Source organism: Balaenoptera physalus, assembly GCF_965194825.1.
Source record: "Balaenoptera physalus genome assembly, chromosome: 1".
Classification (NCBI taxonomy): Eukaryota; Metazoa; Chordata; class Mammalia; order Artiodactyla; family Balaenopteridae; genus Balaenoptera; species Balaenoptera physalus.
This window is the reverse complement of record NC_138882.1, coordinates 6,591,225-6,603,882: the sequence shown is the minus strand read 5'-3', so window position 1 is coordinate 6,603,882 and position 12,658 is coordinate 6,591,225. Positions and strand designations below refer to the sequence as shown.

General features: G+C 36.3%; 1 protein-coding gene across 2 annotated transcripts in view; it reads left to right on the top strand.

Annotated features, from left to right (window-relative positions):
* The window catches only part of CFH (complement factor H), an 84,313-nt gene that overhangs the window by 551 nt on the left and 71,104 nt on the right, over window positions 1-12,658 (top strand). For both annotated transcript variants that reach the window (XM_082425425.1, XM_082425426.1), the window contains exons 2-3: window positions 8,187-8,372; window positions 8,815-8,920. In XM_082425425.1, coding sequence (XP_082281551.1) covers window positions 8,187-8,372; window positions 8,815-8,920 — 292 coding nt within the window. The remainder of the gene's footprint in view (window positions 1-8,186; window positions 8,373-8,814; window positions 8,921-12,658) is intronic.

The following is a 12,658-nucleotide window of genomic DNA, read 5'->3' as shown; positions in this document are numbered from 1 at the left end:
TTTTCACCAAAATGCCTATGTGAATGTATTAAGAAGTAGTTGAACATAGAACAAGAAAATGAATTAGACAATAAAAGCCTTCAAGCTGCAATGATTGGACTTATTTCAGATAGAGATGTTAACTCTTGCTAAAGAAAAATTGATTTATCATTTACAATTGATATTGCCATGGCTTTAAAAGTCTTGGAGACAACCATCACTTGTATCGTTTGAATGAAAATGTATAAATTTGAAAAAAAATTGAATATGCAACCTTTGTAAAAGTTACTCAATAGGGTTTTCTTCCCCTGTGGTTGATATAAGATATGCTAGTAGAAAAGCCTTTAGGAGTAGTGAATCTGAGTGCAGGAGTTTTTTTCTGATACCAGTAAGAATTTATGGATAATTAAATTTACTTCTATCACTTTTCCTTGATAGATGAAAAAGTTTCTTCTTGGAGCAAATTTGGTTTCCTAGTTCATGATAGGTAACCAATTATGTGATACATGTTTGACTGACGTTTTTTAAAGTTATCATTCATAAATTCCCAACATTCTTCACTAGGTCAACAAATTTCGATTGAATGTTTATTTCAAGTCAACCTCTAGGCAGTGAGGAATATTAGCAAATAAAACAAAACCCTTGTCCTTGAGGGTCTTTCAATCTAGAAAATAAAGCCAGATATCTTTTTTAAGTTGTATCCTTTAGTAATTTTTTTCAGGTCTTTCTCAAGTGTGTTTAAGAGTTTTTGAAAGATAGTCTTTTTCTCGGTTATACACACTAATATGGTATTGCTTGATTTTTAGCTTGTAAACCTTATATCCAGCCACTTTTTAAACTAGGTATACAATCATTTCCCTGTCCATAAAAATATTACAACTAATAATAACTAATATTACAACACAATATACCAAAATATGATTATATTGGCGAAGAGTTCTGGAACAATGTTAATGTTACCAATAGCAAACATCTTTTTCTTTACACAAGTGTTTTTGTCTTTTCTTTAATAGGAATACTCTTAGTGCTTCACGATTTACATATTGTTTGCTGAGGTTTTATGTAGATTGCATTTGTCATGTACGGAAGATTTGTTTGGTTTCTAGCTCATGTTTAAAGCTAAGAATCAATGCTAAATTTAATTAAACTGTTTCAGTGATGACAAAGTGGAATTTGAAATATTATTAAAATTGGGTGCTACAAAGTATAAGTGATAAAAATTAAATAATAGTGATTTAAAACTCCCTGCTTCCCTAATTGATTCCAGCTGATTCATTTCACTTGTATTTTATATTTCATGAACGTATGTTGGAATGTGACAGCAGTTTCTGCTGGTGAATTGAGCTTTAGCACTACATGCATTACAGTGAGAATGGCTGTAAATCTGGCCACTTCCTAGATAAAGTACAGCTTTGGTATTTAAAGTAACACTTACATTAGCCTCATGGTTTTCACAAAAGCACACACAATGCACAACCAGTTCCATCAGTCTAGCCCTAACAGAAGTTTTACTCAACAGAGTGGCCTTGATCATTAAAAATATCCACATATCCTTCAACATTTGCCTCTGTTTTTGTCTCCCATGTAGAAATGACGATGGACTACAAATTGAGAAACTGAGAAATACTAAACTGAATACTGAATGCTAAGTTGAGAAAGTGAGAAAAGACAGTTGTGTATAGTCTCACGATCTGCTTTACTCAACTAGATACTGCATTTCAGCCTTTCCTAAGTGGTCTCCATCCTGTTAAGAGTGAACATTCCTCAAAAATACTAATCACTACTAAAGAGGAGTAGTAACCAACAGGAAGAATTTATAAGCTCAACTTTCTATTTTTCCCCCTTTTTAGAAAAGGATATTGGAGACCAAGCAGTACCTTTTTAATGCAGTAGGTGGTCTGCATTTTCATCCCTAGCTGTACAGGAGCGTCAGCTGCTTGCGGGGGAGTTCACCCCAGGCTACTAAGAACCTGGTCAGATTTACAGAGTTCAGAGTAACTGTTCCTCAGTTATACCACATCGTTTCTGCTTTCTGGAATATCTTGTGACCAAGCTTTTCAAGAAGACCTTTTAGATTTAAGATCCAAAAAGCATATGCTCTTTGAAATTAGCCACGGCCCCAAAATTCCAGGCTGATTAAAGTAAATAAATCAAAACACAACTGAAATATGTCCAAGTGCACGCTGGCTATGTTGTTTGGAGAGACGTGTTTTCTAATTCTGGAGGTTTAAAGGGCAAAAACGTTCTTTTAGGACCTGAAATATGTTACATATCAGAGAGATTCTATTCCAACAGAGAGAGGAGAATTTTTTTTTTTTAATGTATTGTTTCAAGTACAAGATGGTTTTGAATTTGAATTAACTAATACAAAAAAATCAATATTATGATCATAAGAATTAATTATAAATTCATAAAAATTACTTTTTAATACAAAAAAGAATTGATATTATGATCATAAGAATTAATTATAAATTCATAAAAATTCCTCTTTTTTAAGGATAGATGTGAATATTATGTATATTCATCTAATCCAGAAAACTTGTGATAGCGGTTTATAATCCTAAATTCTGTGTTTCAGTTCCAGTGTGATAAATAAGAATTCCCCGTCTCCAAAAAATCCCACATTTTCAGAGGTAGTAGTGTGGGTATTTATACGGTGGGATCTAAAGTGGAGCAATGGCCCAATTGTCTTCAACATCTTCCCTTCTCCTAAAATGTTTTACATATTAATAATACCATAAATTCAACCAGTCTGAAATTTATGTGGAGTGACAATACTCTGAGTAAGAGTTGGGACAGTTTAATTTAGTATTATGCACCACAATTATGTGAATTACTATTCACAGTAAGTTTTCTGTCTGATAAGTTTTCTGCAACAATTTTAATGGGCAGAGGTAGAAATGAACGAGGATGTGGTAAGAACAGGACCCAGCAATCCTGGAAGATGAGGTTTTCTCAGGAAGGAAGATCTGACAGGGGAAGCACTCTCATGGGTGCTTTGACCAGGGGTAGAGGAAACACCCCCAGGAATGTCACGAGAGCGAGAGCCTTGCTGACTTTTAAGTTTAGGCACAGCCTGGGAATGCACATGCTACTCTTCTGCCTGCACGTAATTTCAAATTAGAACTAAATTATTTAAGTATTGCTAACAGTATTCTTAGCTAGAATTAAGTTTTCAAATATACGTGGAAGCACAGTTTAGGGAGGATTCTTTATTTTGGGCCTTTGGTTGCTAGGGCTTGAGCCTCAGTTTGAGTTGGCCCACTTTTTTATCCCCTCCATCCCTGACGGTTCTACAGCCTTGGCCATGTTTCCTTCTTCCCGGCTCTGTCTCCTCCTCCTTCTCACCCCACACCCCATCCCCACCTGCCTGCCCGTGAGAGTCTGCCAAGCAGCCTACCCCGTGCTCGCTTAACTAATGTGCACCTTACCCACTTCTTAACAGCTTTAACCGGTCTCAGAACACAGTGCACCAAAAGGACGTGATGTCCCTGGAAAGCTAAAGTGTTACCTTCTAGCTTAAGATTATAAGGAAACACTATAAAAAATGGTTCAGAGAGAGTAAAGTAATGGGACAGAGAAAAAAATCACAAAACTAATAAAAAGAAAGGGAAAGAAAAAGATTTGACAGAGCACTTTTATTTGTTTTGACATTTTGACCAAGAGAGCCAAGTTTCTCCTGAACCTTGTTAACCAGAACTGTAATAGATAGAAAAGTGATTATAGAAATGTTCCTTCAAAGGTTCCCCGAAGTTTTTTGAGCTAAATTAAAATGATTCCTGACTTCAAAAAAGTATAACATAATTCAAACATAGGACACATAGACAGGATGTAGAATGGAATTTTACAGATGTTAGATTTCTTGGGTTCATGCAACAGAGGTTTAAGTGCACTAAACATTTGTTCCCTTATCTTATCTTTTATGTTTGTTACCGTCTACAATGCCTTTTCCCCAGGTTATCCATAATCTACAGATAAAATTGAAAGTCTTCGGGATAGCTTCACATTCATTCATCCATTCATTCATCTATTTATTTGCTCATTCAGTGATCATTTTTTTTCTTTTGAGTGACTGCTAAGTGCCAGGCACTATGACAAGCACCGTCCAACAAGAGGTCACTTAGGAGGCAAAACAGAAGGGATGATTATTGTATTTTACTAATATATTGTATTTTATCATATAAAGTATTTTGATGGAGATAACTGAAAACACTGTAGGATCACTTAGGGAAGGCAAGATGCTCAAATTGGAATGAAAGGATGGAGTAGGGTGGGGCTGAGGAGTTGGTTTGTAAGAGGTGCAATGAACAGAGAGAAATATATCAGGGCTGTGATGACATCATGGGTAGGTTTTGACGGATTGTGTTGACGGTCTTTATTCTTGGGGAAGTTACATTTTGATGGGAGGATAGACACATAAACATAACTATGAACCATGAATTATGTTGTGAAGGAAGTAAAGTAGGGGCTGAGGGAAAATAACAGAGATGGGGTTGTGGGGTGTCTTGCCTACCTTGCCTAGAGATAAGTGGACCACTTGGAGGAAGTACCTGAAAGATGAGACAAAGCCAGACACCAAAAATCTGTAGTTAACGTGTTCAAAGAGGAAAAAAATGACATGTGCAAAAGGCCTAGGGGGAAGAATTCATTTGAGATGCTCATCTAAATATAAACAAACTAGGGTGGCTTTGGCACAGTGAATAAATGGTAGAGGTGATAAGATGAAATCAGAGAGCATGGCTAGAGCCAAATGTGGGTTCCAAAGCCAAGGGAAGGAGAAGTCACAGGAGAATTTTAATCCCAGGAGTGACATGACCAAATTTGCAAAAATCACACGTGGTTGTGAGGCCAATGGGAGAGGGGAGCTTGGGGACTAGTTAGCAGGTTGAGTCTTTACCGAGCTGACAGATGATAATAATCAGAACTAAGATTTTGGCGATGGCAGTGGAAAGATGGAACAACAGAGTAGGGGGCGATAACATTGTTTTCCTACGGAGTCAAGAGATACAATTTAAAATTTTTGGATTTGCACTTCTCTAATACTTAGTGATGTTGAGCATCTTTTCATGGCCTCTTAGCCATCTGTATGTCTTCTTTAGTGAAATGTCTATTTAGGTCTTCCGCCCATTTTTAAATTGTGTTATTTGTGTTTTTAATGTTGAGCTCCATGAGCTGTTCGTATATTTGGAGATTAATCCTTTGTCCATTGCTTCATTATACAGCAGAAACTAACATTGTAAAGCAATTTTACTCCAATAAAAAAAATAAAGAAAGAAATATACACCAAAAAATAAATAAATAAATAAAGTTTGTGGAAAAAGCACCAGAGTTTTAAATATCATTTGAAGTAAAAAGTGTAATGAATATGAGAACTGTTTATATGTAGTAAATATGTATACACAGAGTAAATATTGTGAGAATCTGGTAGAAAGATGGTATGAAAGAGATGTATCCTTGTCTTTTATGTCTGGGTGTTAAAAGTAAGTAACACACATGATTACTCTTTGGGTAAATGCATTGCTTTAATAAAAATCATTTAAATTGAATAAGTTAATTGATAAGAAAATTTTATTACTTTTTTCCTTGCATGAGCTTAATAAAAGGATAGGAATTAAATTTATCAAAATGTTGATATATTAGTGAAAAGTGGTCCTACACTCACAATGTTGGCATCTACATTTGAAATTTAACTAATTAATTTTTCCAGTAACCTAAACGCCATGAAGTGGATCTGAATTTAGAAAGTGGAAAACACACATATTATCCTGTAGTTAAACACAAAATTTCCATGTAAAAACATGATCCTTAAGTTGAAAAAACAAAACCAAAAACTCTGGCTTTTGGGGGGGAAGAGGGTTGCTGGTAGGAAGAGGCGCAGGCGGTTTGTGTTGTTTTATGGTAGGGTGTTAGCACCATCTAGTGGAGTAAAAGTATGTTTACCTAAATTTTAGAAATCAAAACTAATGTGGAATCATCGATTACAAAGTTTCCTAACAAATGTGCTAAACATTTGCAAAAAAGTCAAAGAAAAATTAGTGCATATGAAAGCCCACACAAGTGTTATTTATTACACAAAAATGAAGTTTCATATGGAGTTTCTGTTCTACGAAATGTAGAATGCTTTTGTAATGGGATCCAGCTCCGTTGATTATTTTTTCCCCTTGCCTTTACAAAAAGAAATTCTAGAATACAATGTTAAACCATTCTTATAAAACCAAGTAAGAAAAGGAGTTTAACAATGAAAATAATATCAATAAATATATATATGGTGAGAAGTATCTTTGAATTTGCCAATTTAAAAGTAATGTGTTAAAGGTCAACTAATGAAATCACCCTAATATCAAGGGTAGTTGTATCTAAACTAAGCAGTAAGAAGTATTAAAAAGATTAGCAATTATAATCAGTAGGCATGAGCTTCATTATTAATTTTATGTATTCCCTTCTTTATATGTCATTTTGTTAATGAATTACTTTTTTGGAAAAAAAGAATCATACGGTACATGCAGATTCTATTACTTGAGTATCTTTATTGTGAAGTACATGAGTGAATAAAATATGAATGTACTGTATTTAAAAATAGTTATAATTACCCACGTCAAGAAGTAGAGCATTCCCAGCATCCCCCAAATACCCTTGCATTTCTTCTAGATTAATACCCCTTCCTTTCTTCTAGAAGAAAACATTATCTTAATATTTATGGTAATTATATTTTTGCTCTCCTTTAATACTTTTTAACCGTCTCTATACACATACCTATTATATATGTCTGTTCTTGAATTTTATATAGATGAAATAATTTTGTAACATTTGATGTACCTTTGTGTCTTTTTACTTCATGTGATTATTATTATTTGTTTCTGCGGCATTTTGTGGCATTGGTGTGATATTCCAATGCATGGATATACCATAAATTTTAATCCATTCAACAGTTGACAGAGATTAGAGTCATTTCCATTTTTAACTATAAAAAAAACCATATGACTGTAAAATGTTACCATATGTGAAATCTAGTTCACAGTGTGTATGAGTTTCTCTAGGATATATTCCTAAGAATAAAATTGCTGAGTAATAAACAATGGTACCTTCAACTTCACTATGAGTTGCTAAGCTCCTCTCTTTGTGGGGCGCTCTGATTTTCCTTCCCACCAGCAGTACCTAAGGATCCACGTTCTTTCCAAGTGGTAGGATTTTTAGACTTTAAAAAATGTTGCCAATGTCATGTCATTTTATTCATGATTTATTATGGTTTTAATTTTTATTTGAAGTTTGACCAATTTTTCATCAGTTTATTGATCACTTGGATAATATAGTAAAGTATAATTATTTATCTGGAAAGTTATTCTTACAACTCTATGTAGATTTAATTTCTGTACAGTAAAATATATATCTTATATATATTAAGACTTACATTTGCAGAGAAATGAAGACTAACAGTGATACTATGATTAATAATAAGAAATACACATTTTGGCCTAATCCATGGTTCCTGGCACACAGCTCCAAAACTCTTATAATTTCCTAATTAATACAGAGCAAAGGAAGTATCTTTTGTTGATAATTTTTGGTCTTTTGTTCTCAGTCCTGAAATAGCTCCAGAGGCTAAGAGGTGAAAGTAGTGTCTTCTGTTATTCACAACAAGCCTCTTTCAACCACACCTAAGTTTATGTTAATGAGGTGATTTTTGGAAAGGCCCTAGAGAACCAAAGGATGGGGGCTGGTTGCCAGGAGGAACCAACCACTTGATTAGAAGGTTGGAACTTTTAGCCCCACCCTCCCCACCCTCCCGCAGTCCCCAACCTCAGGGGTTCTGGGAAGGGAGGCGGAACTGGCGGTTTAGTCAGTCACCTAGGGCCAGTGATTTGATCAATCGTGTCTATGTAATGAAGCCACCATAAAAATCTGTAAAGAATGGCATTTGGAAGCTTCCAGGTTGGTGAACACAGGGAGGTGCTGGGAGAGTGACACACCTGGAGAGGACATGGAAGTTCCACACCCCTTCCCCCAAGTCTTGCCCTATGCATCTCTCCTATCTGGCTGTTCCTGAGTTGTATCCTTTCATAATAAACTAGTAATCTAGTAAGTAAAAAAAAAAAAAAAGACTTACATTTGGATGGACCTGTATAGTTTTTTTTTAATAAAAAATAACCTAAACGTACTGCATTTTTAATAGTTATTTAAACACCTATTGTGTTTTCATTTTTTTGTAGATTGTCAAGAACCCCCTCCAAGAAAAGAAAGAGAAATTCTGTCAGGTTCTTGGACTGAACAAACATATCGAGAGGGCACTCAGGCTACGTATAAATGCCGCCCTGGATATAGAACTCTTGGGAGTATTGTAATGGTATGCAAGGATGGAAAGTGGCTATCTCTTCATCCTTCGAGGATATGTCAGAGTAAGTCGTTCCTACATTTGTGAAATCTGTGAAAACTTTTAGTTGTGAAGATACTGGGTGCTACTATGGAAACGCTGGCTGAATTCTATCACTATTGTCATTTAAATACAAAATGATACATCCTCATTATTTTCTTTTTAACTTTTTATTTTATATTGGAGTATAGTTTATTCACCATGTTGTGTTAGTTTCAGGTGTACAGCAAAGTGATTCAGTTATACATACACAAGTATCTGTTCTTTTTCAAATTCTTCATCGTCATTATTCTTAACAAGGTGTTGTCATCTTCCAAAAGGTACAGATAACTTTGCCATTTTTCACTTTTCCATATTTTCAATTCTGTCCTCTAACACAATATCAAATATCCCTGTCCTCGAACTCATGTAAATTGTTACTCCCCGTGCTACATACTAACATTACATCCTTTTTTTTTTCATTTTAGAAAAGCCCTGCGGACACCCTGGAGACACTCCATTTGGTTCTTTCCATCTTGCAGTAGGAACTCAGTTTGAATACGGTGCAAAGATTGTTTATACATGTGATGAGGGGTATGTAGCCAATAGAAAAAGAGGCTTATAATTCAGATAATTCATAATGGAAACAGTAAATAGAAACTGTACTAATTTATGTGTTTAAGGTTACTATATTTTTCTATGAACATATTTATAAGTAATATACAAGCAACCTGAAAATTTAAACTATAATGGAAATGATTATATATTGATATAATTATCATCTCCTCAACACTGAAAACTTAAAATGAATTCTGATTCCTCTGGGAGAGTGTAGTTATAGGAGAGTGGGAAAACAGCATGCATATAAATAAAAATTCACTGCCGTGAGTCCTCACTACCTTCTATTATGTGCAGAGTATTATAGGAGTTTGATATGTCAGGGAGAGTGGGAATAGTAACAAGGGAATAGTAACAAACTTACAGTACATGGTATCTATGTTGATACAATTTTATTAAATTTAGCAGAAACAAGACTTTTACCTGAAATAATAACTACCATTCTTTAAGGTTCCACAAGCTGTAAATTATACTTATCACATGGACCAAAAATGCTGCTATGTTCGGAATCAGTGACTTTGTGCTTTCTAAGCACCTGTTGGTTTTCACGGCTAATCTTAACCCTGTGTTATCTCCTCAGTGTTCTTTCTTTCCTAAGATCTCCAGCCAGGCCAAAAAATTATTTTGGAGAAAGCTTCATGCATGGGAAAACAGGACCATTGCACTTTTATACTACGTAAATACACATAGGATCAAGAAATTACACATGGAATCATTATTCTCTTTCCATTTATTTCTTGAATTGAGGCAGTAAAATAAAATATTTTAAAGCTTAGGCTTTGGAGTAAGCCTATATTCCAAAACTCTACCACTTAATAACTATATGTATTTTTAAAAACTACCTCTTTACTCCCACGTCCTCACTTATAAACGCAGAAACATATCAAGTGCATCACAGGATTGGTGGGAGAAATAAATACGACACACACCTGAGGCCCTTAGAAGAGTTCCTGGGATATTGTAAACACCCAATAAGTATTAGTTCTTATAGCTTAGTCTCTCCTTGGTCACTATCGGAGGGAGATTTTTCAAAGAGTTTTTACCCCAATCTCTGAAATATCCCTTTCCATCCAGGCTAGTCTGGTCCCTTTAAGTTCCACCCTTGACCTAGCAAAAGGAATCAAAACTCATAAACTTCTCCTACTAGATTCCCTAAATCTCAGTAATAAATAATATTTATAAATTGGTAAAGAGGTTAGTGACATACGTGCTTTGACTCTGGCTCTGTTTAACTCATCTTTGCCACGTTCTTCTTGTATTAACTATGGATAAACTGTCATAGACCCTGTAAGAGCAACTGTCTCCACCACCCAGCTTGGGCTTTCAACAGGACTAGATATTTGTCAGTGAAATAAAAGTCCTTGGACTGTTGTAAGGTCAGCATCAGAGGGGATATAAGTCTTCTGACCCAGTAGTGGGATCTGATGATAGAGTGGGTTTACTGTCCCCACGGTTTCTGCCAGCCAACCCACCCTGTGTGTCCCCTTGTCCCATCCCCCTTTTGTCTGCTGTGCACCCATTTAGCTGAATACTAGCCACTTACCAGAATACTCAATATGGAAAACCAGTTTGATCCTCCTACAGGGAGGGAGTCTTATAAGAGGCCCTCTGCACAGTGTTTCTGCTATTTTGCCAGCTTGGGGTTGCAGAAACACAAGCCCTTACTTTTCTCCAAACCAACATTTGGACACTCTCTATCTTTCTCCCTCCCTCGATGTACATGGGCCCTAGCATTACTGACCTTTTCGAGTCATCTTAACAAGGGTCCTTCTGCCCAGTGTTCTTTCAGCCAATAGAATGAGACCGAGTTGGGTTCAGAAGCAAAGGAAAGCTTCATTTTTTAAAAAATTATTTTTTATTGGAGTATAGTGGATTTACAATGTTGTGTTAGTTTCTGCTGTACAGCAAAGTGAATCAGTTATACGTATACATATATCCCCTCTTTTTTAGATTCTATTCGCATATAGGTCAGATTGTCATACTGAATGAAGTAAGTCGGACAGAGAAGGACAAATATCATATGATATTGCTTTTATATGGAATCTTAAAAAAAAGGGTACAAATGAACCTATTTACAAAACAGAAATAGAGTCACAGATGTAGAAAACAATCATGGTTACTAGCTGGGGGAAAGGGGAGTGGGGAGGGATAAATTGGGAGATTGGGATTGACATATACACACTACTATATATAAAATAGATCATTCATAAGGGCCTACCGTACAGCACAGGAAAGCTTCATTCTCCCAACAGGTGGCAAGTGAGCGGCTCTGCTTTATAGGGTCTTGTCAGCTGGGAGGGGGCGGGGCAGCTGCTCTGCTCAGGCTCCAGACCACACTGCCGGGTGCAGCATCTCTGCACACGGCCCGCTGCTGCCATCTTGGATGGAGTGTCGTGTGCAAGGTGTGCACACGGCCCTGAGCTGAAGTGCCGGGGCCATTTTGAACGAGGAACTCTAGTTTGAAGAGCCGGGTGCAATTCCTCTGCATGTGAGACCCTGTGAGCCAGTGAAACTAGACTAAGCCGGCGGGGGGAAGGTTAGATTTAGTCCCCAGATTCTGGTTTTATTCCCCAGGCTTTGCTGGTGACACTAGGCGGTTTTGTGTAGAATTTTGCAGAACGCCTGAGAGAGATTTGGGCGAGTGGATGGGTCCCTGGTGTAGATGGAAAATATTCACCAGGAAATCTTCTTTCTCTGTTATAAGGTAGAGCCAAGAGAGGAACCAGAGAAGAACCTTTAATAACCAATTATTTTGTTCCTTCGTGTGACAGAGGCACAGAGTAAAAGTTTGACTTCAAGTTCTGTGACTCCCATTTACTCTTTTGAAATGTTTTCTTCCTGTAGGGAATTAGGAACAAATCAATCCCAATCCAAGAAAGACACAGTGCTTTTTGAAGGAGAAAATTTCTTTTACTTGTGTAATTTGCAGAACAAGTCTTATTTGCAGACAAAGGAAACATTTGTCCACGTAGAATTCTTTAGAAGTTCGTGAAAGACCATTTGTCAAAATTCTCTCTTTTGTGGTTATCAAAATGCCTTCCATTATTTATTTTTTGAGAAAAAGGTTTTGTTTGTTTGTTTTGCTTTTTGCCTCCAACCGTCCAATGTAATAAATATTGAGAAGGATGCTTTGCCTTCATCTGAAGCATCCGGGGATGACTGCACACTGTACACCTGCCCAAGGACCTTGCGTTAAAGTACAGCATCTTTGGTTTTAAGCTCAGGCTTGATGAGTTACTATAATTCGACATTAAATGACTTCTATAAGCAGACTTGACTCAGCGACTGCACTCTGGAAAGCATCTTGGATCTCAGGTATAGAGACAGGGAGATGGAGACCAGTGCTGAAAATAAGCCACACTAAGACATTTTTGTTAGCACTATCCTTGATCATGTAAAAAGCCCAAAGCATCCAGAAAATATCACAATCATGGAGGGTAGGAGTATGGATAGAAATATGGAAAAAGAGTGGACGGGGGTGACATACAGTGACCTGTTGTGTACTATCATGTTTTTATCTTCTGTTTTTGATGATCGTTCGTGGAGCTTATTACATTGTTAAATGTACCTCATTAGTGAAAAAATAAATTAATGAAGGAATAAAAGTGCATTGTGTGTGAAACAGTAATGAGTTTGTGTCATGAACCAAGGGTTATGATTATTCCAAGTCCATACACCTGAGGGTTTGAGGGCCTTTCTTTTCTTTTTTTTTTT